This window comes from Pecten maximus, chromosome 7 (assembly GCF_902652985.1).
Source record: "Pecten maximus chromosome 7, xPecMax1.1, whole genome shotgun sequence".
Lineage (NCBI taxonomy): Eukaryota > Metazoa > Mollusca > Bivalvia > Pectinida > Pectinidae > Pecten > Pecten maximus.
This window is the reverse complement of record NC_047021.1, coordinates 12,159,124-12,182,944: the sequence shown is the minus strand read 5'-3', so window position 1 is coordinate 12,182,944 and position 23,821 is coordinate 12,159,124. Positions and strand designations below refer to the sequence as shown.

Here is a 23,821-nt window from a genome sequence, read left to right as displayed (position 1 = left end):
AGCAACAAAAAACAACAAAAAAGTGTTAAAAATAATAAACATCAAAGCATGATGAAAATAGTCCACACTAGCAAGCACAACAGATATAAGATGCAACACAAATTGGGCGAAAGCAGGATGACCACCTGGAATGACAAAAGGTAATGTAAGATGAAATGAACCTGTGTTCTGTAAGCATCTAGCAATCCTCTCAGTGGAAACATTTTGATGTTTAAGTTGTAAGGCAGACAAATTTATTTATGCCTGAGGTAGATGGACTTTCATTACAAATTGTTTATTTCTACTTAAGGAGACTATGAGACAACTTTTGATTGTTTTCCATATGGGGCGAATTTTGATCTTACGAAATTTCATTACCCATTTTTATAATACAAACTTTTATGATTGATACAAAACAACAGACAGTAGGGACACTAAAGTAACTTGTCCATAAAGCAATAATGACAATATTCCTTGTTTTGTTTGTAATTGGGCCAAACTGACCACAAGAAAAATCTGAGAAAGTGGAGGTAGTAATTATTTTGAGTCCCTTTTGATAGGTGTATTTAATACCAAAATATTGTATTTACATGTAGAAACATTATTAAGTCCATTTACAGTGAAGAAAACCATTCCACACACATACATGTTTAGATTTGAAAGAGTTATCCCCCTTTTATCTCTAAGTAACATGCTGTCGTGCAAAATGAAGAAAAAAAATTGTAAACCAGGAAGATTGATATGAACAGCATTTTAGCATAATCTTGTTAAAAGCAAAATACAAAGGTGCCATTTGAGAGCCAGTGATAATTTAGCTATAGCTGAACAGAAAACTAGGAAATCAGATGTTTTCTTTCGAGACTATAACAGAAAGTAATATGTTCGTCTAAAATTTCAATTCGAAATTGGCCAAGCGGAAAAAAAAACAGCAACAAAAACAGAAAATCAATTAAATATTAATACTATATAAAACAAAATCGGATTGCCATGTTTTAGTGAATTAAGCTGTTTCATTTGCTGAACGCGGCGATGTCGGCAGACCAGACAGTGACTTGGCGTGATGTAAGCCCTCTTTTGATTGGTGGGATATCTATGTACTTACTGAGTGGTAGGGTCAGAAATGGCGTTGGAAAGGTCATCAAATTCCTCAGGTGGCTCTCTAATGGCGTCCTCATACAGATTAAAGCTGCTGAGCGTATGTACAATGCTACAAAAGACAACACGCCAGCATACATACACATGCACTATCTACATGGATGAAGATGTTTAGGGCCAACTGTTACTGGTACAAGGTCGGAGTCAAGGTCAGTACACCAGTGTCCAACAACTAAACAGGATTATACACATCTTGTCTAATCTATCCAGTTTTCATACCAGTAGAATTTCCCCATTACAATGTAATTTCAACAAAAAATACCTCTCATGCTTACAAAGAAATCAAATTGTGAATCCCATCATTGATTGTGTAGTTGACAAAACTAAAATGTCAACACTCTAACCTGTAGGAAATGTTTATAACATACACAACATACCTTAGTAAGTGAATACAGATACAATTGGCAGGAGATATATAGAGTTATCTACCCTTAAACCAATATAGGTAAGGAGTTATCTACCCTTAAACCAATATAGGTAAGGAGCTATCTACCCTTGTACCACTCTACTTTACTTTGATTAACCATAATACAACTAAACAGTAAGTATTTATTTTCACCATTAACCACTTAATTAAATGACTTCTAGCATGCTGGCTGCACAAAATATAGCTTCTACACAATTGAACCAATTTATTTTTTCGGCTGAAAAAACAAGGCTTTGGTACCAAGTTGGTTGTCTGGCTGATAAACCAAGTTCGTCCATATACAGGGAATGCTGAGAGTTGTCTCCCTTGCACCATATTACACATATGAGGATGAAGGTACGATACACGATAATGCATTAAGCCTTTATTAGCAAACAACACCGAGCTTTAAACCCAGACACAAGCAAATGCAGCTTTGCCAATCACAATGGTTAGAACAAAAGACTTTACAACCTAGAATACACAATGTCACTTTCAGATGTATATCCACAAATCACCTTCAGTTTTAAACCAGGAATACTTAATTAAGGAAATATCTGAAAATTGCAAAACTTATGCAGCAACTAAACTATACTTGTAACAAGAGGCCCAGAGGGCCTGTATCGCTCACCTGGATTTCATGAGATATGAAACAAGAATGATGATTAAGTATATTTGTCACTGGTATTGCTATGTCAATATATCATAGGCATTTTATATGGGTACGTGAGGATTTGATGTCAAAAAGTGCATTAATCCATGAAATAAAATCAACTTTTGGCACAACCCCGTAGGGATGCTACCACACAAATGTTTGCTTAGTTTCAGAAAAGAAGTTGTTAAAACCAATTGACCCCTTTTGACCCTGCCTTCTGCACCCCGGGGGGAGTGGGGGTCAGTTCCTTCCTTTATAAAATTTTGAATCCCTACCCAAAAGGATGCTACCAGGCAAATATGAGCGATATCTCTTGCTTAGTTTCAGAGAAGAAGTTGTTCATATCAATTCAGCCAAATTGACCCCACTTGGCCCCGCCCCTCAGGCCCCCGGGGGGTCAGCCTCACCATTTGTACAATTTTGAATACCCACCCAATAGTGATACTACCAGGCAAATATGAGCAATATCCATTGCTTGGTTTCAGAGAAGAAGTCGCTAATATCAATATAGCCAGATTGACCACATTTGGCCCCGCCCCTCAGGCCCCCGGGGGGTCAGCTCCATCATTTGTACAATTTTTAATCCCCACCCCATAGTGATGCTACCAGGCAAATATGAGCGATATCCATCACTTGGTTTCAGAGAAGAAGTCGTTTATATTAAGAGAGCCAAATTGACCCCTTTTGGCCCCGCCCCTCAGACCCCTTGGGGGTCAGCCCCACCATTTGTACATTTTTGAATCCCCACTCCATAGGGATGCTACCAGGTAAATTTGAGTGATATCCATTGCTTAGTTTCAGAGCAGAAGTTGTTTATATTAAATATCAATTCTGTAAAACTGACCCCTTTTGGCCCCGCCCCTCAGACCCCAGGGGGTCAGCCCCGTCATTTGTACAATTTCATATTCCTACCCCAAGGTGATGCTACCAGGCAAATATGAGTGACAGGCATTGCTCGGTTTCAGAGAAGAAGTCGTTTATATCAATATAGCCAAATTGACCACATTCGGCCCCACCCCTCAGGCCCCTGGGGGGTCAGCCCCATCATTTGTACAATTTTGAATTCCCACCCCATAATGATGCTACCAGGCAAATATGAGTGATAGCCATTGCTTGGTTTCAGAGAAGAAGTCGTTTATATCAATAGCGCAAAAATGACCCCTTTTGGCCCCGCCCCAGAGGCCCCCAGGGGGTCAGCCCCATCATTTGTACAATTCTGAGTCCCCTACCCATAGGGATGCTTCTGACCAAATTTGGTTTACAGTGAAGAAAACCATTCCACACACATACATGTTTAGATTTGAAAGAGTTATCCCCCTTTTATCTCTAAGTAACATGCTGTCGTGCAAAATGAAGAAAAAAAATTGTAAACCAGGAAGATTGATATGAACAGCATTTTAGCATAATCTTGTTAAAAGCAAAATACAAAGGTGCCATTTGAGAGCCAGTGATAATTTAGCTATAGCTGAACAGAAAACTAGGAAATCAGATGTTTTCTTTCGAGACTATAACAAAGTAATATGTTCGTCTAAAATTTCAATTCGAAATTGGCCAAGCGGAAAAAAAAAAAACAACAAAAACAGAAAATCAATTAAATATTAATACTATATAAAACAAAATCTGATTGCCATGTTTTAGTGAATTAAGCTGTTTCATTTGCTGAACGCGGCGATGTCGGCAGACCAGACAGTGACTTGGCGTGATGTAAGCCCTCTTTTGATTGGTGGGATATCTATGTACTTACTGAGTGGTAGGGTCAGAAATGGCGTTGGAAAGGTCATCAAATTCCTCAGGTGGCTCTCTAATGGCGTCCTCATACAGATTAAAGCTGCTGAGCGTATGTACAATGCTACAAAAGACAACACGCCAGCATACATACACATGCACTATCTACATGGATGAAGATGTTTAGGGCCAACTGTTACTGGTACAAGGTCGGAGTCAAGGTCAGTACACCAGTGTCCAACAACTAAACAGGATTATACACATCTTGTCTAATCTATCCAGTTTTCATACAAGTAGAATTTCCCCATTACAATGTAATTTCAACAAAAAATACCTCTCATGCTTACAAAGAAATCAAATTGTAAATCCCATCATTGATTGTGTAGTTGACAAAACTAAAATGTCAACACTCTAACCTGTAGGAAATGTTTATAACATACACAACACACCTTAGTAAGTGAATACAGATAACATTGGCAGGAGATATATTATAGTTATCTACCCTTAAACCAATATATAGGTAAGGAGTTATCTACCCTTAAACCAATATAGGTAACGAGTTATCTACCCTTGTACCACTCTACTTTACTTTGATTAACCATACTACAACTAAACAGTAAGTATTTATTTTCACCATTAACCACTTAATTAAATGACTTCTAGCATGCTGGCTGCACAAAATATAGCTTCTACATAATTGAACCAATTTATTTTTTCGGCTGAAAAAACAAGGCTTTGGTACCAAGTTGGTTGTCTGGCTGATAACAAAGCTTTTGTCCATATACAGGGAATGCTGAGAGTTGTCTCCCTTGCACCATATTACACATATGAGGATGAAGGTACGATACACAATAATGCATTAAGCCTTTATTAGCAAACAACACCGAGCTTTAAACCCAGACACAAGCAAATGCAGCTTTGTCAATCACAATGGTTAGAACAAAAGACTTTACAACCTAGAATACACAATGTCACTTTCAGATGTATATCCACAAATCACCTTCAGTTTTAAACCAGGAATACTTAATTAAGGAAATATCTGAAAATTGCAAAACTTATGCAGCAACTAAACTATACTTGTAATAAATAAGGTCATGAAAAGCAACAGAAACTTCACCACGAAAGTTTTGATTTCATAGTGAAGACTTTTCTGCTATTTTGTATTTGATAATTCATTACTAGGGTGGAATGGGTTTATACTGAACACAATGAAATAAACTACACAAAAAGAGTATGGAGAAAACAAAAAATAACTCTTAAATGAAAACCAACACAAAAATAGCAGGCAATGGATACATACATGCCAACACCAAATCAGGCAGTGTTTGTCAAAAAAAAAAAAAAGAAAAAAGAAAAAAAAACAGCTGTTCCTTTATGAGAGTTATCTCCCATGTACCATGTGTTTTTAAAGATACTATCACACAGACTTACCGTTTTGGGTCATGGACTTCAATCGAAAATTTCTTATCTCTGTAGTATAGATTTTCTAAAAGTTTCCACGTAAATATCTGAAATGACACACAAAGAAATTTGCCAATGAATATCAAAGTATAAACATTAAAAGCAGCCACCATCTCAGATCTATAATTAAGGGTTCCCCTGGAAACTGATTCCATGTTATCCTTCACCCACAGAGTAAAAGGAGATCTCAAAGTTAAATACAGACACAGTACCTGTATCAGTCTTGTTTCTTCTGAAACTTCTTACCTTCAGTACACAAAGTTATCCCAGAGGAGCCTAGAGTTAATCTGTACATCGACGTATCAGAGTAAACCTGATAACCAATTCTGTTTATCAGACTGGCACAAACAGACAACACTTCCTGACGACCACCAGTACCCTGGGTAGTGATTCAAGATACTCTTCCTGACAACCACCAGTAATATGGGTGATGGTTCAAGATACTCTTCCTGACAACCACCAGTAATATGGGTGATGGTTCAAGATACTCTTCCTGACAACCACCAGTAATATGGGTGATGGTTCAAGATACTCTTCCTGACAACCAACAGTACCCCAAGTGGTGATTCTAGATACTCTTCCTGACAACCAACAGTACCCAAAGTGGTGATTTTAGATACTCTTCCTGATAACCAACAGTACCCCGAGCGTTGATTCTAGATACATTTCTAGACAACCAACAGTACCCCAAGTGGTGATTCTAGATACATTTCTAGACAACCAACAGTACCCCAAGTGGTGATTCTAGATACATTTCTAGACAACCAACAGTACCCCAAGTGGTGATTCTAGATACTCTTCCTGACAACCAACAGTACCCCAAGTGGTGATTCTAGATACATTTCTAGACAACCAACAGTACCCCAAGTGGTGATTCTAGATACATTTCTAGACAACCAACAGTACCCCAAGTGGTGATTCTAGATACATTTCTAGACAACCAACAGTACCCCAAGTGGTGATTCTAGATACACTTTCAGACAACCACCAATACCTGGGTGGTGATTCTAGATACACTTCCAGATGACCTCCCTGGTGTTGATTCAAGTTACGTCATGTCAGAACCAAAAGCCTTGTTGTTGATTTACTCACATACACCTCTGGATATTCCATCTACCTAAATCATCGACCAGTACACCAAATTTACATTATATGCACCACTTAATGCAGAGCTCCTTTGCCATAACTTCTGTTTTCTTTGATATTCCCACACATCTCCTGAGTGCTATATTTATTATACAACATCTACATTATACACTGAGAGTGCAGTAAGAAAACCTTAATATGAATCTACCTTGTCCAAAATGTTTTGAAAATATAGGCTTATAATAAAGGTACCCCTTTACACTGGAAATATTGGTACCACATATACACTTATAATAAAGGTACCCCTTTACACTGGAAATATTGGTACCACATGTACACTTATAATAAAGGTACCCCTTTACACTGGAAATATTGGTACCCACATATAGGCTTATAATAAATGTTACTTCCTTAACACTGGAAATATTGGTACCACATATACACTTATAATAAATTTACCCCTTTACACTGGAAATATTGGTACCCACATATACGTTTATAATAAAGGTACCCCTTTACACTGGAAATATTGGTACCACAAATACACTTACAATAAAGGTACCCCTTTACACTGGAAATATTGGTACCCACATATAGGCTTATAATAAATGTTACTTCCTTAACACTGGAAATATTGGTACCACATATACACTTATAATAAATTTACCCCTTTACACTGGAAATATTGGTACCCACATATACGTTTATAATAAAGGTACCCTTTACACTGGAAATATTGGTACCCACATATACACTTATAATAAATTTACCCCCTTTACACTGGAAATATTGGTACCACATATACGTTTATAATAAAGGTACCCCTTTACACTGGAAATATTGGTACCACATATACGTTTATAATAAAGGTACCCCTTTACACTGGAAATATTGGTAAAGACTGTATTGGACCTGGCACTGCTTTTCACTGTACAGTTGTTAATATGTAGACTGAACCAGTATAATCTGTTTATTTCACTAAAAGCCAAAGTTTCAAATTAAGTCTGGTCAGGGAAGTGATTTGTTAATGCAAATTTTCAACATTAATTTTGGAGAAACACCTCAAAATCAATAACCATTTCAATTTTTTGACTTGATATATATTGGGAAATAAACTGTTATGCTCACCAGCACTTAGACACCGGTTTCTAAAACTAACCCTTGGAACTCGAGCATTAGTTATACTGGTCCTGTAATTTGTTACTCTAGTGGTACAGTGAAACATGTCCCTTGTGCATTTCCTCACATATCTTCCAAAACTACTACATCAGGTATCCAAGTGGATAGACTAGTGTTGTGTCTGTGGATGATACTGATGCTGGGAGGATTACTTGTAAAATAAACAGCAGATAGAGGTGACTAGTAATAAACTCTCTCTACACACAGTAATGATGATGTAAAGGTGGTTTTTGCTGGCTGGGGGATTAAAGTGAAAGAGATCTTAAGTCTACACTGCCGCCATCCGCTGGTTTTAATCATCAAGATAAACAGTTTACTGGAAATTCAGCATTGAAACATACATTTATGTGAAAGTCTGAATGTTTAACAACTCTTTTGTATAATTTTCTATTTCGGAGCATGCTTTAAAGATTTAATTCCTAAAATCATTGTAAGAGTGATGTTTGTTTTACTGGGTGTGCGGCTATACATGTTCAAAATAAGATCACAAGCAGCATTCTTAGTTCCCTGTAATAATAATAATATATGTCTGGTATCCTTTAGGCCATATATCATGCTGACTTTAACAAACCTGACATGCTAAGGACCAACAATGATATATACCAAAACTGTACATAGCAACTGATCCAAAACTTACTGACACATACCATATTTTACCCGGTATAAGTCCAAGGGGCTAGTGCACTGAAAGTGGGCCAAAGAGGGGGGTGGGCTTATCCCCGGATAAGACCCTATGAAAGAAGGGAAAACAATTGGCCCCATCTTGGGATTATATTACAAAAGAGGATAGCCCCATCTACACCAATGATCTATGACTGAAATATTTTGTTTAGAAATAATGCAATACATCGTTTATTCCATTCGGATCTTGTAAACAAATTCCAGATGACATAATCGTAAGTTACAAGGTTCAGAAAATGTGTTCAGTCACCGTATAATTTGTGAAGACGAATAAGAATGTATGGACCATTTTCTCATTGTTTTATTTTCACACAAGTAGAAAAAGGCGCGTAGTACTAAGGATTATTTTGTAGAATTCATACTCACAGTACTATACAACTTGAACTAAGTCTACGGTAGACTATACTCGCTTTGGTTGAGCCGTAGACAAGAACTGTGACTCGCTGTTTCGAAAACAATTAGCTTCGATAGCGAGCAACAAACCTCAATCATGACTGCCATGTTTACGTTCATAATGTGGCATGGACAACAGATTTGTTTCTATAACGGGAATCGAGATACGATGTACAATTGGTTATAAATGCTGTACATCTACTTGTTTAAAACAAATAATTTCTGAAGAAGTCTTGAATAAATTACTTCGGCTTCGCCTTGTTTGCGTACATCAGCTGGATTAAGAGAAATAAACTCGAGAAAACAAATAGGAATTTTACCCTGTCAATCCATCGGCTACTTTTCTCGTAGTAGCCTCGTTTTGAAATCTACTCTATCGATGTGTAATATTCGGACCATTGCACTTTGCAACCAAAAATAAGTGTTCAAAATATGAAAAAGAGATATATTTAAGTCTAAAATCTAGTTATTTATCCAAAATAATTTTTTTTTTTTTTTTCATTAAAAGATTGGTTTTTACAGAAATAGAATCTAGATTTAGATTAATCTACTCATTTTCACTACATAACCTTTATTTCATTTTATTATAATTTTTTTTTCCATTGTGGATTAGACATTCAAAAGTTGGGGGTGGGCTTATTCCTGAATATGAGCCTATGCAGGAAAAAAAGTGAAAAATAGGGGGGTGGGGTTATCTCCGAGCATGAGCTTATACCCGGTAAAATACGGTATCCTCAACAAAATTTGTTATATAGTATTTATGGTTCTTCACAATTATGGCAATAAGCTTTTTACAATCACTATATTCAAATACATAATAATGTATCACAATACATTCAAATCCTGACATGTCTGAGATCTCCAACTTTTTTCATGTAAGAATAATCAACAATATTGCAATATTGATTCTTGATTTACTGCCAATTTTGAAAATTTTATTTAATACGAAAGGATGTGAACTAAGTCAAGATACTAAATTTCTGTTCCTGAGAAAAATAACTATGTTTTTTCATTCACCACAGATCTAAATGAAAGCAAGGACAAAATTGATCTGCTGTATATGTCTCAAGAAAACAGTGGAAATTAATTGTGGCCTGATACCTAGATATAAGTAGTAAGGGAGACAACTAACCTTTCTAGGTGTGGTTTTGTCTGTCTTGTCATACACTGCTATACCCTTGTGGCTCGCTCCCAACCACCATGGAATCTCCTTTTTATCCTAAAAAACACAAAACACATATTCTTAGACACAAAACAGAAAGTTGTTTTACAAAATGTATAATTCATTACTGCATACAGCAAACATTAACCTATACTCAGCTCCCAGCATGAACGTCTCACTGCATTCCAAGCTAAAAGTGTACAAAGGAGTTTTCTGAATAGCATTTTGTTTTATTTACTGTACCCAATGTCCTAATGTGTATATATACAGTATACACGTTAGAAATACTGATATACTTGGTAGAATATGTTTCATCCTTACACTAAATATTTGTTCACTTTTGTTATCCAGATCTCTGAGGCAGTCCAGAAGATTGACACTTTCCGATCTGAATTATTTACAACAGGTGATTTTGTATAATGTTTATTGGTGTACTCCTGGGTATATAAACCTGATCTGCCTGTAGCCCAGGGATATAACATTACCATGGAAACTACTTTTCCTTAATTACATCATACAAACAGACACGACTTAAAACCTCTGAAACTTAATGAAAATGGATTTCTATCATGATAGTCCAACATTTCAATTCAGAAACCCAAATATGGTGACTATAAAACCAGGCAATTGATATCCCGGACAACTGATGTTCAGTGGTATCCTTGTAGACTTAATTGCTCTCCATGGCGCACATTTACAAAGATTCTCAACTGAATCAAAGCTAATATTACAGACAGTATATTTGTAGAGGGTTAGGTGGCCGAGTACAGCATATCAGATGATTCACGAATACTTGTAAAACATATAAATATCGTGTAAATAACTCACTTCTGCTACATTACACAACAGTGTGTGCATCAAAAATGTCAAGCCAATCATTAGGGTGTGTCACTCATGATATCACTTGTATGGTTTGGTGGTGAGCAATATGGTTTAATAGGAAGGGGGGGGGTTTACCTAAATGGATGAAGACCGTTTCCATGGATGCATGATCAGGCAGCTCTGAGACAATTTTATAATAAAGGAATCACACAGCAAAGTCATATCCTGGATACAACACCACAACACCCGACTAAATCACATATAAATTACACTCGCTAATCAGTCTCCTCCTGGTAACAACACCATGACGACCCACTGAATCACATATAAATTACACTCGCTAATCAGTCTCCTCCTGGTAACAACACCACAACACCCGACTGAATCACATATAAACTACACTCGCTAACAGACTCCTCCTGGTAACAACACCATGACGACCCACTGAATCACATATAAATTACACTCGCTAATCAGTCTCCTCCTGGACACAACACCACAAAACCCGACTAAATCACATATAAATTACACTCGCTAATCAGTCTCCTCCTGGTAACAACACCATGACGACCCACTGAATCACATATAAATTACACTCGCTAATCAGTCTCCTCCTGGTAACAACACCACAAAACCCGACTAAATCACATATAAATTACACTCGCTAACAGTCTCCTCCTGGTAACAACACCATGACGACCCACTGAATCACATATAAATTACACTCGCTAATCAGTCTCCTCCTGGTAACAACACCACAACACCCGACTGAATCACATATAAACTACACTCGCTAACAGTCTCCTCCTGGTAACAACATCATGACGACCCACTGAATCACATATAAATTACACTCGCTAATCAGTCTCCTCCTGGTAACAACACCACAACACCCGACTGAATCACATATAAATTACACTCGCTAACAGTCTCCTCCTGGTAACAACACCATGACGACCCACTGAATCACATATAAATTACACTCGCTAACAGTCTCCTCCTGGTAACAACACCATGACGACCCACTGAATCACATATAAATTACACTCGCTAATCAGTCTCCTCCTGGACACAACACCAGGACACCCGACTTAATCACATATAAATTACACTCACTAATCAGTCTCCTCCTTACTGGCTTAAAGCTGAATCAGACAGCAGTATCTATACCTATATCATATATATGCCAAGATTTTATCTTGTTTTTATTTGGGAAGAAATTGTCATATGCAGGGAAATTATATATATATATAGAAACCCTGTGTTTTGACCTCATCTGAAGTCCATAATAGATATGTAGACTTTGTCATAAGACAGAACCATGTCCTTGGGTAGGTACTTAACAGTAAGACCGATTTAAACCTTAGAGACTGCTAAGCAAGGTGTAAGGAAGACAAATGCATAATTGAGGGAAAAATCACATATGTTTTCAAAGGGAGCAGCAGAATAATTGTCTTCTCTGTCTCAGCTTCAAGACAATGCTATGTAAACCAAGAATGAATTTAATTAAGATATTTTAGAATATTGATCTGCCAAGCTATTTGTAAATGAGATATACAGAGCAACCCGCTTATTTGCATAGCCCTTTTTCCATGACAAAATATGCAAATAACCGGAGTATTCGTATAGGCGGAGTTGGGTTTTGGCCCCTCTTATACACATGTAGATCGTCAGGTAGGTACTCAAAATGGGCGCTATATGATTGTTTACGTTATTTGCATTAAAAATATATTATTAAAAAAAACACTATTTAAAATATAACAGTAAATACGAAACACATGGGTTGTTATTCTTTGTAAATGTACAAAAATTTGCATACACTTCATTGTTTACTACTTGTCACAGAGTTTCTGGGTCCGATATCGGTCATACACGCGTGGGTTGGCACTACGATGTTCAATAATCAATATCATCGTTTCAATTAACATTCATTATCGTCTCGAGATGCGTTGAGTTCCTGCTATGAGTATATTAGTTGTTTGATCATAAATGATGAACTGCTGAAGCAATAGACGGTCTTAAATGGCCGTGACATGTGTATCGTCGTTTGGGTTTGTTTTGGAAAATGGCGCACACACAAAAAGAGTTATCGTTCATTACACATATGCCCCCACAATGCAACGCGCCGAGTAAACAATCATGGCGATCGCAACCTGCCTCAGCGAGTGTTCAAGTGCACAGAACACAGCTAGGTTTGGATCGATGCTGTAATAAATAAACAAATCTCATCAAAAGATGAGGTATATAAATATTTCATTCAGTAATTCTTCTGCACATTGCTACTGATATGGTCTGGATAATAACTAAATGTCGATATCGATGCATCGAACGTAACCTGTATTGACGAAGTGTGACCCAATGATAAGATAACGTTGTACATCGTGTCGAATCAATATGTAAGTTAAAACACATTTCATAAAACTTTTATTACGGGAAAATCACAAAAATACCCTAAAATCAATTAAACTTTTTCGATTTTTTGGAATTTTTATATGCATATGAGCGGGAGTCGGTGTTTTAGTCGATGCAAATACACGGGATTAAAATACAAAGATAAAGAAGAAAAAAATCGGGACCTGAGAATTTTATGCAAATAAGTGGGATATTCAAATAACCGATATGCAAATAAGTGGGCTCCTCTGTACATGATAATCTGTAGGAAATAAAAATGTAGCATCAAAACTATATGTACTTTATTACTGGTACCTTACTGGTGTACCTTACTGATGTACCCTACTGGTGTACCTTACTGGTGTACCTTACTGATGTACCCTACTGGTGTACCTTACTGGTGTACCCTACTGATGTACCCTACTGGTGTACCTGACTGATGTACCCTACTGGTGTACCTTACTGATGTACCTGACTGGTGTACCTGACTGGTGTACCTTACTGGTGTACCATACTGGTGTACCTTACTGGTGTACCTTACTTGTGTATCTTACTGGTGTACCTTACTGATGTACCATACTGGTGTACCATACTGGTGTACCTTACTGGTGTACTTTACTGGTGTACCTGACTGGTGTACTTTACTGGTGTACCTTACTGGTGTACTTTACTGATGTACTTGACTGGTGTACCATACTGGTGTACCTTACTGGTGTACCTTACTGGTGTACCTTACTGGTGTACTTTACTGATGTACTTGACTGGTGTACCATACTGGTGTACCTTACTGGTGTACCTTACTTGTGTATCTTACTGATGTACCTTACTGGTGTACCTTACTGGTGTACCTTACTGGTGTACCTTGCTAGTGTACCATACTGGTGTACTTGACTGGTGTACCTTACTGGTGTACCCTACTGGTGTACCTTACTGGTGTACCTTACTGATGTACCTTACTGGTGTACCTTACTGGTGTACCTTACCGGTATACCTTACCGGTGTACCTTACTGGTGTACTTTACTGATGTACCCTACTGATGTACCTTACTGATGTACCTTACTGGTGTACCTTACTGGTGTACCTTACTTGTGTATCTTACTGATGTACCTTACTGGTGTACCTTGCTGGTGTACCTTACTGGTGTATCTTACTGGTGTATCTTACTGGTATACCTTACTGGTGTATCTTACTGGTGTACCTTACTGGTGTACCTTACTGGTGTACCTTACTGATGTACCTTACTGGTGTACCATTCTGGTGTACCTTACCGGTGTACCCTACTGATGTACCTTACTGGTGTACCTTACTGGTGTACCCTACTGATGTACCTTACTGGTGTACCATACTGATGTACCTTACTGATGTACCTTACTGATGTACCTTACTGGTGTACCATACTGATGTACCTTACTGATGTACCTTACTGGTGTTCCTTACTGGTGTACCTTACTGGTGTACCTTACTGATGTACCTTACTGGTGTACCATACTGATGTACCTTACTGATGTACCTTACTGATGTACCTTACTGGTGTACCATACTGATGTACCTTACTGATGTACCTTACTGGTGTTCCTTACTGGTGTACCTTACTGATGTACCTTACTGATGTACCTTACTGGTGTACCTTACTGGTGTACCTTACTGATGTACCTTACTGGTGTACCTTACTGGTGTACCTTACTAAGTAGTGTACCTTACTGATGTACCTTACTGATGTACCTTACTGATGTACCTTACTGATGTACCTTACTGGTGTTCCTTACTGGTGTACCTTACTGATGTACCTTACTGGTGTACCTTACTGGTGTACCTTACTGATGTACCTTACTGGTGTACCTTACTGATGTACCTTACTGATGTACCCTACTGGTGTACCTTACTGATGTACCTTACTGATGTACCTTACTGATGTACCTTACTGATGTACCCTACTGATGTACCTTACTGATGTACCTTACTGATGTACCCTACTGATGTACCTTACTGATGTACCTTACTGGTGTACCTTACTGGTGTACCTTACTAAGTAGTGTACCTTACCCAGTCACAAAGATGTTAATGTACTTATACAATTCCTCCAGACAGAGACATAGCAATAACATTATACTCCATTGTCAAGTACCTCTCCACTGATGAATTGAATCTGGTGATCAACACCACACATATCTTACAGCCATAAAATCTCAGGTCTACAGACAGTGTTGGGAGATCAGATCTTTGATATGATGAGAGGAGAGATAGGTGATGAGGATGGTAAAAAGTTGATCTGTTTTATCCTCGAGTGACCAGTTGATGTCTGATAAGTGGAGCTGATCTTGTCTAGAACAGCCACAGCATCAAACTGGGGATGTCATAAGTTTGCTCCCATCCCCCCTTAACGAAGTAATCATGAGGATGCCATCTGTAGGTGTCATACCACCTTCCTTTTCCAATCTACTGCTAAAAAGTAATAAGCCAAGAGGCTAACATATAACTTTACTCAGAGTAGGGTGTGGCCTTATTTCAGGACATAGATGTTGCCTTTTTTTTAAGTATTTTGACTGAATTGCAATAGACCATATGAGTGGGTTTATAAACAGACATGGGCTTATGCTCCATAAAACTTTGTCAGGGATCTGGAGATCACTTCAATGTAACAATACCCTATTCTCAATCTAATACAAGTAACTCCCTTTTACCATCCAATGTACATCATATTCTGTGTACTTAAGCTACTGTAATTTCATAATTGATAAACAAAAACATTTGTTTGAAGATATGATCTTTATGCTTTAAAAATTTCTAGTTCATAAATAACTAATCAATATTCAATATTTCAATAACATCTTTTTTATTGAAAATTCAGGAATTAAGTAATAAAACCTACAAGTTCACGAAAATAATGCAAAACCGAAAGTGCTTATGTCTGACTAATGACCACTCAATTGGAGCCCACATAATCTACAACACCACTAACCACAGTATGCAGAAAGAACTGGCAACTGCTTCCTGAACTTTCTCCAGAATAAACAAGGGATTTTTTTTTATGTGTAGTTCCCTAATTGAAAGTAAACACATTGCATCCTTCCTAAGATGCACATGGGATTTTACACGTACACAGTGGAGTTTGTTAGTTATGACGTACTGTCATCATAATGTTACTTGTACAGAGTGGAGTTTGTTAGTTATGACGTACTGTCATAATAATGTTACATGTACAGAGTGGAGTTTGTTAGTTATGATGTACTGTCATCATAATGTTACTTGTACAGAGTGGAGTTTGTTAGTTATGACGTACTGTCATAATAATGTTACATGTACAGAGTGGAGTTTGATAGTTATGACGTACTGTCATAATAATGTTACATGTACAGAGTGGAGTTTGTTAGTTATGACATACTGTCATCATAATGTTACATGTACAGAGTGAAGTTTGTTAGTTATGACGTACTGTCATCATAATGTTACATGTACAGAGTGGAGTTTGTTAGTTATGACGTACTGTCATAATAATGTTACTTGTACAGAGTGGAGTTTGATAGTTATGACATACTGTCATCATAATGTTACATGGACAGAGTGGAGTTTGTAAGTTAATTATGACGTACTGTCATCATAATGTTACTTGTACAGAGTGAAGTTTGTTAGTTATGACGTACTGTCATCATAATGTTACATGTACAGAGTGGAGTTTGATAGTTATGACGTACTGTCATAATAATGTTACATGTACAGAGTGGAGTTTGTTAGTTATGACGTACTGTCATCATAATGTTACATGTACAGAGTGGAGTTTGTTAGTTATGACATACTGTCATCATAATGTTACATGTACAGAGTGAAGTTTGTTAGTTATGACGTACTGTCATCATAATGTTACTTGGACAGAGTGGAGTTTGTTAGTTATGACGTACTGTCATCATAATGTTACATGTACAGAGTGGAGTTTGTTAGTTATGACGTACTGTCATCATAATGTTACATGTACAGAGTGGAGTTTGATAGTTATGACGTCCTGTCATAATAATGTTACTTGTACAGAGTGGAGTTTGTTAGTTATGACGTACTGTCATAATAATGTTACTTGTACAGAGTGGAGTTTGTTAGTTATGACGTACTGTCATAATAATGTTACATGTACAGAGTGGAGTTTGATAGTTATGACGTACTGTCATAATAATGTTACTTGTACAGAGTGGAGTTTGTTAGTTATAACGTACTGTCATCATAATGTTACTTGTACAGAGTGGAGTTTGTTAGTTATGACGTACTGTCATAATAATGTTACATGTACAGAGTGGAGTTTGTTAGTTATGACGTACTGTCATCATAATGTTACACAGACAGAATGGAGTTTGTGACACTCACCTTTACTTCATAGTAGTGTATTCCATATGTCGGCAGTGCTTCCACAATGCTCATATAACTGTTAAAGAAAAAAGATGAATGTTACTGAAATATAAACCTAAAATCTGCAAACAGTCTAGTTTCGTCCGTTACAAATTCAGTCTATGTGTAAAAGGGATTTCCAACTCAGTAAAAACTTGTGAGTCGAAACATTCCTAGTGTTTATAAGTTTCCTGTTCTCAGTAAGTACTATCCCCGTTCTATCAATATGTTGAAGTGCAGTAATTTTAAGTAACAGTGCCCTCCCATACATCACAATAAGTGATGGCCCAAACTCAGAAAGGACACATTATTATACAGAATCTCAAGTTATCTGTAACGTAACTACTTTACACAACGAATTTTACCTACAAATCTATGGCAATTTTTGATACTTTATACTTTGTACATTTTACACATAAATTTGTGAGACAAATTACTCCCCATGACTTTTTCCGAGGGCTCTTTGGAGCCCTTAATGGGCCCCCATTCCCATTTGGAATTATTTCATTTTAATGCCAAATTCCGAAGATTTTCTGTTTACTCCTGAAAAAATCTTTCCTAATTCTCCAAGTTTGATCTTCCCAAAAAAAAAAGACAAAAAGACCCCATCCCAAACCAGTGAGAAAAAGCCCTGCTCCCAGTATAATTTTACCTACAACTCAGTGAAAAAATATACTTACTTAACTATGAGCACAATTTTGCTATCAATTCCACAATATACAAATTCATGATATAATAGTCCCAGAAAGTCATAGATATGAAACTTATACCTGAAACCTGTCTACATGTAGGCAATAGTTTGACACTGAAAAGTAATCAACAGAGCAAGCCTAGAAATATTCCCATAGTCTGGTCTGAAGCGTATACACAACATATTACTTTTTAATTGATTTAATTGTAAAGTGACATTTTGAAATCTAGATACAGCAGTGGAGAATTGATCCACATTATCTTCCCACAATAGATATTTGCCCATGACATAGAAAATACCTCCGGTAATGACTGGAGAAGTGGCTTGATTGGTCTAGTGGATTTGGCCAGAGGCCCACTGCTTACAACAGCTTCACTGTTCCCCATGATTAATAACATGCTAAAAATTGCAGAGTCATTTGATTTTATCACGTTTAAGCAATTTCAATTGATTCCGTATTAAATATAACCTCAAACTAAATTATACTCATGTGCCAAACACATTATCCCTGGGCACATATTGATCATACTATATTGATAGTAAACTGGATGTTTATGTATACTATGTCATACTCATTGTTTAGGGTAACCAAGTCTGTGTAATATCAGCCACAGATTGATTATGATTTGTAAATCAGGATGCTGCAACTATTTACTGTACATCCTGTATATAGATGATTCCGTACAATGATGACCATGACTGAGGTACTTACTTGAGAATAGACAGGCCCCTGTGGGGTATGGGGTGTGGGGTGTGGGGTGTGAGGTGGGGGATGGGGGATGGGGGATGGGTGACAGGATTTAGATACTTACTCGACAATAGACAGGCCCCTGTGGGGTGTGGGGTGTGAGGTGTGGGGTGTGGGGTGGGGGATGGGTGACAGGATTTGGATACTTACTTGACAATAGACAGGCCCCTGTGGGGTGTGGGGTGTGAGGTGTGGGGTGCGGGGTGAGGGCTGTGGGGTTTGGAATGTGGGGTGTGGGGTGTGAGGTGTGCGGTGCGAGGTGGGGGATGGCGGGGTGACAGGATTTAGATACTTACTTGACAATAGACAGGCCCCCGTGGGGTGTGGGGTGTGAGGTGTGGGGTATGGGGTGCGGGATGGGAGACAGGATTTGGATACTTACTTGACAATAGACAGGCCCCTGTGGGGTGTGAGGTGTGGGTTGTGAGGTGGGGGATGGGTGACAGGATTTGGATACTTACTTGACAATAGACAGGCCCCTGTGGGGTGTGGGGTGGGGGGTATGGGGTGGGGGATGGGAGACAGGATTTGGATACTTACTTGACAATAGACAGGCCCCTGTGGGGTGTGAGGTGTGGGATGTGAGGTGGGGGATGGGTGACAGGATTTAGATACTTACTTGACAATAGACAGGCCCCTGTGGGGTGTGGGGTGTGAGGTGTGGGGTGGGGGGTATGGGGTGGGGGATGGGTGACAGGATTTGGATACTTACTTGACAATAGACAGGCCCCTGTGGGGTGTGAGGTGTGGGTTGTGAGGTGTGGGTTGTGAGGTGGGGGATGGGTGACAGGATTTGGATACTTACTTGACAATAGACAGGCCCCCGTGGGGTGTGAGGTGTGGGTTGTGAGGTGTGGGTTGTGAGGTGGGGGATGGGTGACAGGATTTGGATACTTACTTGACAATAGACAGGCCCCCGTGGGGTGTGGGGTGTGAGGTGTGGGGTGTGAGGTGGGGGATGGGTGACAGGATTTGGATACTTACTTGACAATAGACAGTCCCCTGGAGGTGGTGGCGAGTTTCCTATAGTAGTCTATCACTCGCTCCTCACTGTGAACAAACAAAAAATAGGATGAAAATAAAAATGTCAATCTTTTTTAGCATCAGAAACATGTCACAATTGCTTTCCAATCTCTGAGAAAGATATATATATATATATATACTTATATTGGTCAGCTGATACACATACCCACACTAGTGGATGGATATCCTTCAACACAACAGAGGGATGGTTTAAGAGATGTTCACACTGACAGTACCATTAGGAACCACTACTTAGCCACAGCTTACAGAAGGTGTGATACATGTCTCCCCTCCCACTCACATCTAATATACATCCCTTCTAACAATTTACTACCAGTACCACATATAACCACACAGTGTCTGCCTAGTGTGGAGGTATAGCTTTGGTCCACCTATAACCACACAGTGTCTGCCTACTGTGGAGGTATAGCTTTGGTCCACCTAGAACCACACAGTGTCTGCCTACAACCACACAGTGTCTGCCTACTGTGGAGGTATAGCTTTGGTCCACCTATAACCACACAGTGTCTGCCTACTGTGGAGGTATAGCTTTGGTCCACCTACAACCACACAGTGTCTGTCTACTGTGGAGGTATAGCTTTGGTCCACCTATAACCACACAGTGTCTGCCTACTGTGGAGGTATAGCTTTGGTCCACCTATAACCACACAGTGTCTGTCTACTGTGGAGGTATAGCTTTGGTCCACCTAGAACCACACACTGTCTGCCTACTGTGGAGGTATAGCTTTGGTCCACCTACAACCACACAGTGTCTGTCTACTGTGGAGGTATAGCTTTGGTCCACCTAGAACCACACAGTGTCTGTCTACTGTGGAGGTATAGCTTTGGTCAGAGTGATTCTGACTCTCCAAACAGACCTACTTTACAGGATGATCACACTACTTCACCATTATAGACCGTATAGACAGGATTTATCCAAGGCAATATAGTTAGATTGGAGAAAACTTTAGATTTATCCAAGGCAATATAGTTAGATTGGAGACGACTTTAGATTTATCCAAAGCAATATAGTTAGATTGGAGAAAACTTCAGATTTATCCAAGGCAATATAGTTAGATTGGAGACGACTTTAGATTTATCCAAAGCAATATAGTTCAGCTACTGTCCATGCAGCAGTCAATATTCCCAAAGGCAAGATAAAACTCAACTGTAAATATTTTATGAAGTTTGAATGTATTCCTACGTGAAATTGCATAGAAATGCTAGTACAAGTGTTGGTAATCTGTAGTAACTTGTCATGTAAGTGGCCTATGATACCACAAAACTTGTCTGAAACACCACCAAAACCTGTCTAATTCTGCCCCAACAAATACTTTTGTGAAGCTGTCAGGAGCCAATGTGATTCCAAGTCTTTATTGCCTACATTTCATGGAGACAACAACAGCTTTGGAATCAAACAATGGCAGCAGCAGACAGACTCTGCCTGATAGCTAGGATCAGTGATGTTCTGCCCACATGCCTTCACACAAGGACAATGAAGTAACCAATTACCCAACTCCCAACACAACCATAAAACAATTGGACTTAGCTTTACACCATAACTTGTGAGCAGCTTCTGTTTCTTGTGATCAATACTAGTTGTGATAGGGTGGGATCTGTGGTAGCGCCACAGTTAGTAAAACTCTCGCTGGATTTACATTAAACTATTCACAGCCATTTACATAGATCAATGGTTAAAGTATTTACACAATAAAACAAATCTGATTGGTCTGTCCATCTCCGTATAAAAATGGCCTGGAAGGGATATACCAAATGGAAATGTAGGTTTACACAAGATACACAATATCTTTACTGAAACGGAAATGACTACAATTAATCCAAATACATAACTTTTGTAAACTATTGTCAACCTTTTGAAATGATAAATCTGCTGTCTCGCACTCGATCAACCAATCAATAGTTTCAGGATTGACTCTGACCAACCAGATTTATTTTACTTGTTTCAGAGTTGACTCTGACCATGCACCAGATTTATTTTACTTGTTTCAGAGCTGACACTGACAGCCAATCAACTTTATTTATTTACTGTCTGAGAGACTGAATCTGTCGACCAATCAGACACCCCCTTACTTGTAATAGCAATGACCTTGTCGGCCATAATAGTTTTAGCACTAATCCAATCAGCTTTAGATATATGTCTTTGTAGCACTTATCCAGTTAGCTATAGACTTACTAAATGTCTTAAAAGCACTAATCCAGTTAGCTATAGACTTACTAAATGTCTAAATAGCACTTATCCAGTTAGCTATAGACTTACTTAATGTCTTAATAGCACTTATCCAGTTAGCTATAGACTTACTAAATGTCTAAATAGCACTAACCCAGTTAGCTATAGACTTACTAAATGTTTTAATAGCACTTATCCAGTTAGCTATAGACTTACTAAATGTCTAAATAGCACTTATACAGTTAGCTATAGACTTAGTAAATGTCTTAATAGCACTTATCCAGTTAGCTATAGACTTATTAAATGTCTTAATAGCACTAATCCAGTTAGCTATAGACTTACTAAATGTCTAAATAGCACTTATCCAGTTAGCTATAGACTTACTAAATGTCTTAATAGCACTTATCCTGTTAGCTATAGACTTACTAAATGTCTTAATAACACTAATCCAGTTAGCTATATACTTACTAAATGTCTTAATAGCACTAATCCAGTTAGCTATAGACTTACTAAATGTCTAAATAGCACTTATCCAGTTAGCTATAGACTTACTAAATGTCTTAATAGCACTTATCCAGTTAGCTATAGACTTACTAAATGTCTTAATAGCACTTATCCTGTTAGCTATAGACTTACTATATGTCTAAATAACACTAATACAGTTAGCTATATACTTACTAAATGTCTTAATAGCACTAATCCAGTTAGCTATAGACTTACTAAATGTCTAAATAGCACTTATCCAGTTAGCTATAGACTTACTAAATGTCTAAATAACACTAATCCAGTTAGCTATATACTTACTAAATGTCTTAATAGCACTAATCCAGTTAGCTATAGACTTACTAAATGTCTAAATAGCACTTATCCAGTTAGCTATAGACTTACTAAATGTCTTAATAGCACTTATCCTGTTAGCTATAGACTTACTGAATGTCTTAATAGCACTAATCCAGTTAGCTATAGACTTACTAAATGTCTTAATAACACTAATCCAGTTAGCTATATACTTACTAAATGTCTTAATAGCACTAATCCAGTTAGCTATAGACTTACTAAATGTCTAAATAGCACTTATCCAGTTAGCTATAGACTTACTAAATGTCTTAATAGCACTTATCCTGTTAGCTATAGACTTACTGAATGTCTTAATAGCACTAATCCAGTTAGCTATAGACTTACTAAATGTCTTAATAGCACTTATCCAGTAAGCTATATACTTACTAAATGTCTTAATAGCACTAATCCAGTTAGCTATAGACTTACTAAATGTCTTAATAGCACTAATCCAGTTAGCTATAGACTTACTAAATGTCTTAATAGCACTTATCCAGTAAGCTATATAATAACTTGTCTTTAGCACTGTTCCAATCAGCTATATAGACTTACAAGTCTTAGCTATACCTAAAGACCTTGTCTATCATTCTTTCAGACATACTGGTGATAATCAATTCAGCTAGAGATATTTTTTAGTGCTGACCTTGTCAGCTAATCAACCTTACACTTACTTGTGGTCAATAATGTCCGAAACCGTGTGCTTACTGATACTTTGTATCAATTAAGAATGGTGGACAAAATCAATGATCGATGTCACTGAGCCACAACAGACAGTGTAAGTGAGTATGAATCTGATATCTACAATATACCTGTCAGTGTAGCTCTATACCATACCTACCTATACCTGTCACCTTAGATCCTAAGTGT

General features: G+C 37.8%; 1 protein-coding gene across 5 annotated transcripts in view; it reads right to left on the bottom strand.

Annotated features, from left to right (window-relative positions):
- The window catches only part of LOC117331619 (FERM domain-containing protein 4A-like), a 169,438-nt gene that overhangs the window by 23,898 nt on the left and 121,719 nt on the right, over nucleotides 1–23,821 (bottom strand). For all 5 annotated transcript variants that reach the window (XM_033890440.1, XM_033890437.1, XM_033890436.1 and 2 more), the window contains 4 exons: nucleotides 19,891–19,956; nucleotides 17,447–17,504; nucleotides 9,853–9,939; nucleotides 5,352–5,428 (listed from right to left, as the gene is read on the bottom strand). In XM_033890440.1, coding sequence (XP_033746331.1) covers nucleotides 5,352–5,428; nucleotides 9,853–9,939; nucleotides 17,447–17,504; nucleotides 19,891–19,956 — 288 coding nt within the window. The remainder of the gene's footprint in view (nucleotides 1–5,351; nucleotides 5,429–9,852; nucleotides 9,940–17,446; nucleotides 17,505–19,890; nucleotides 19,957–23,821) is intronic.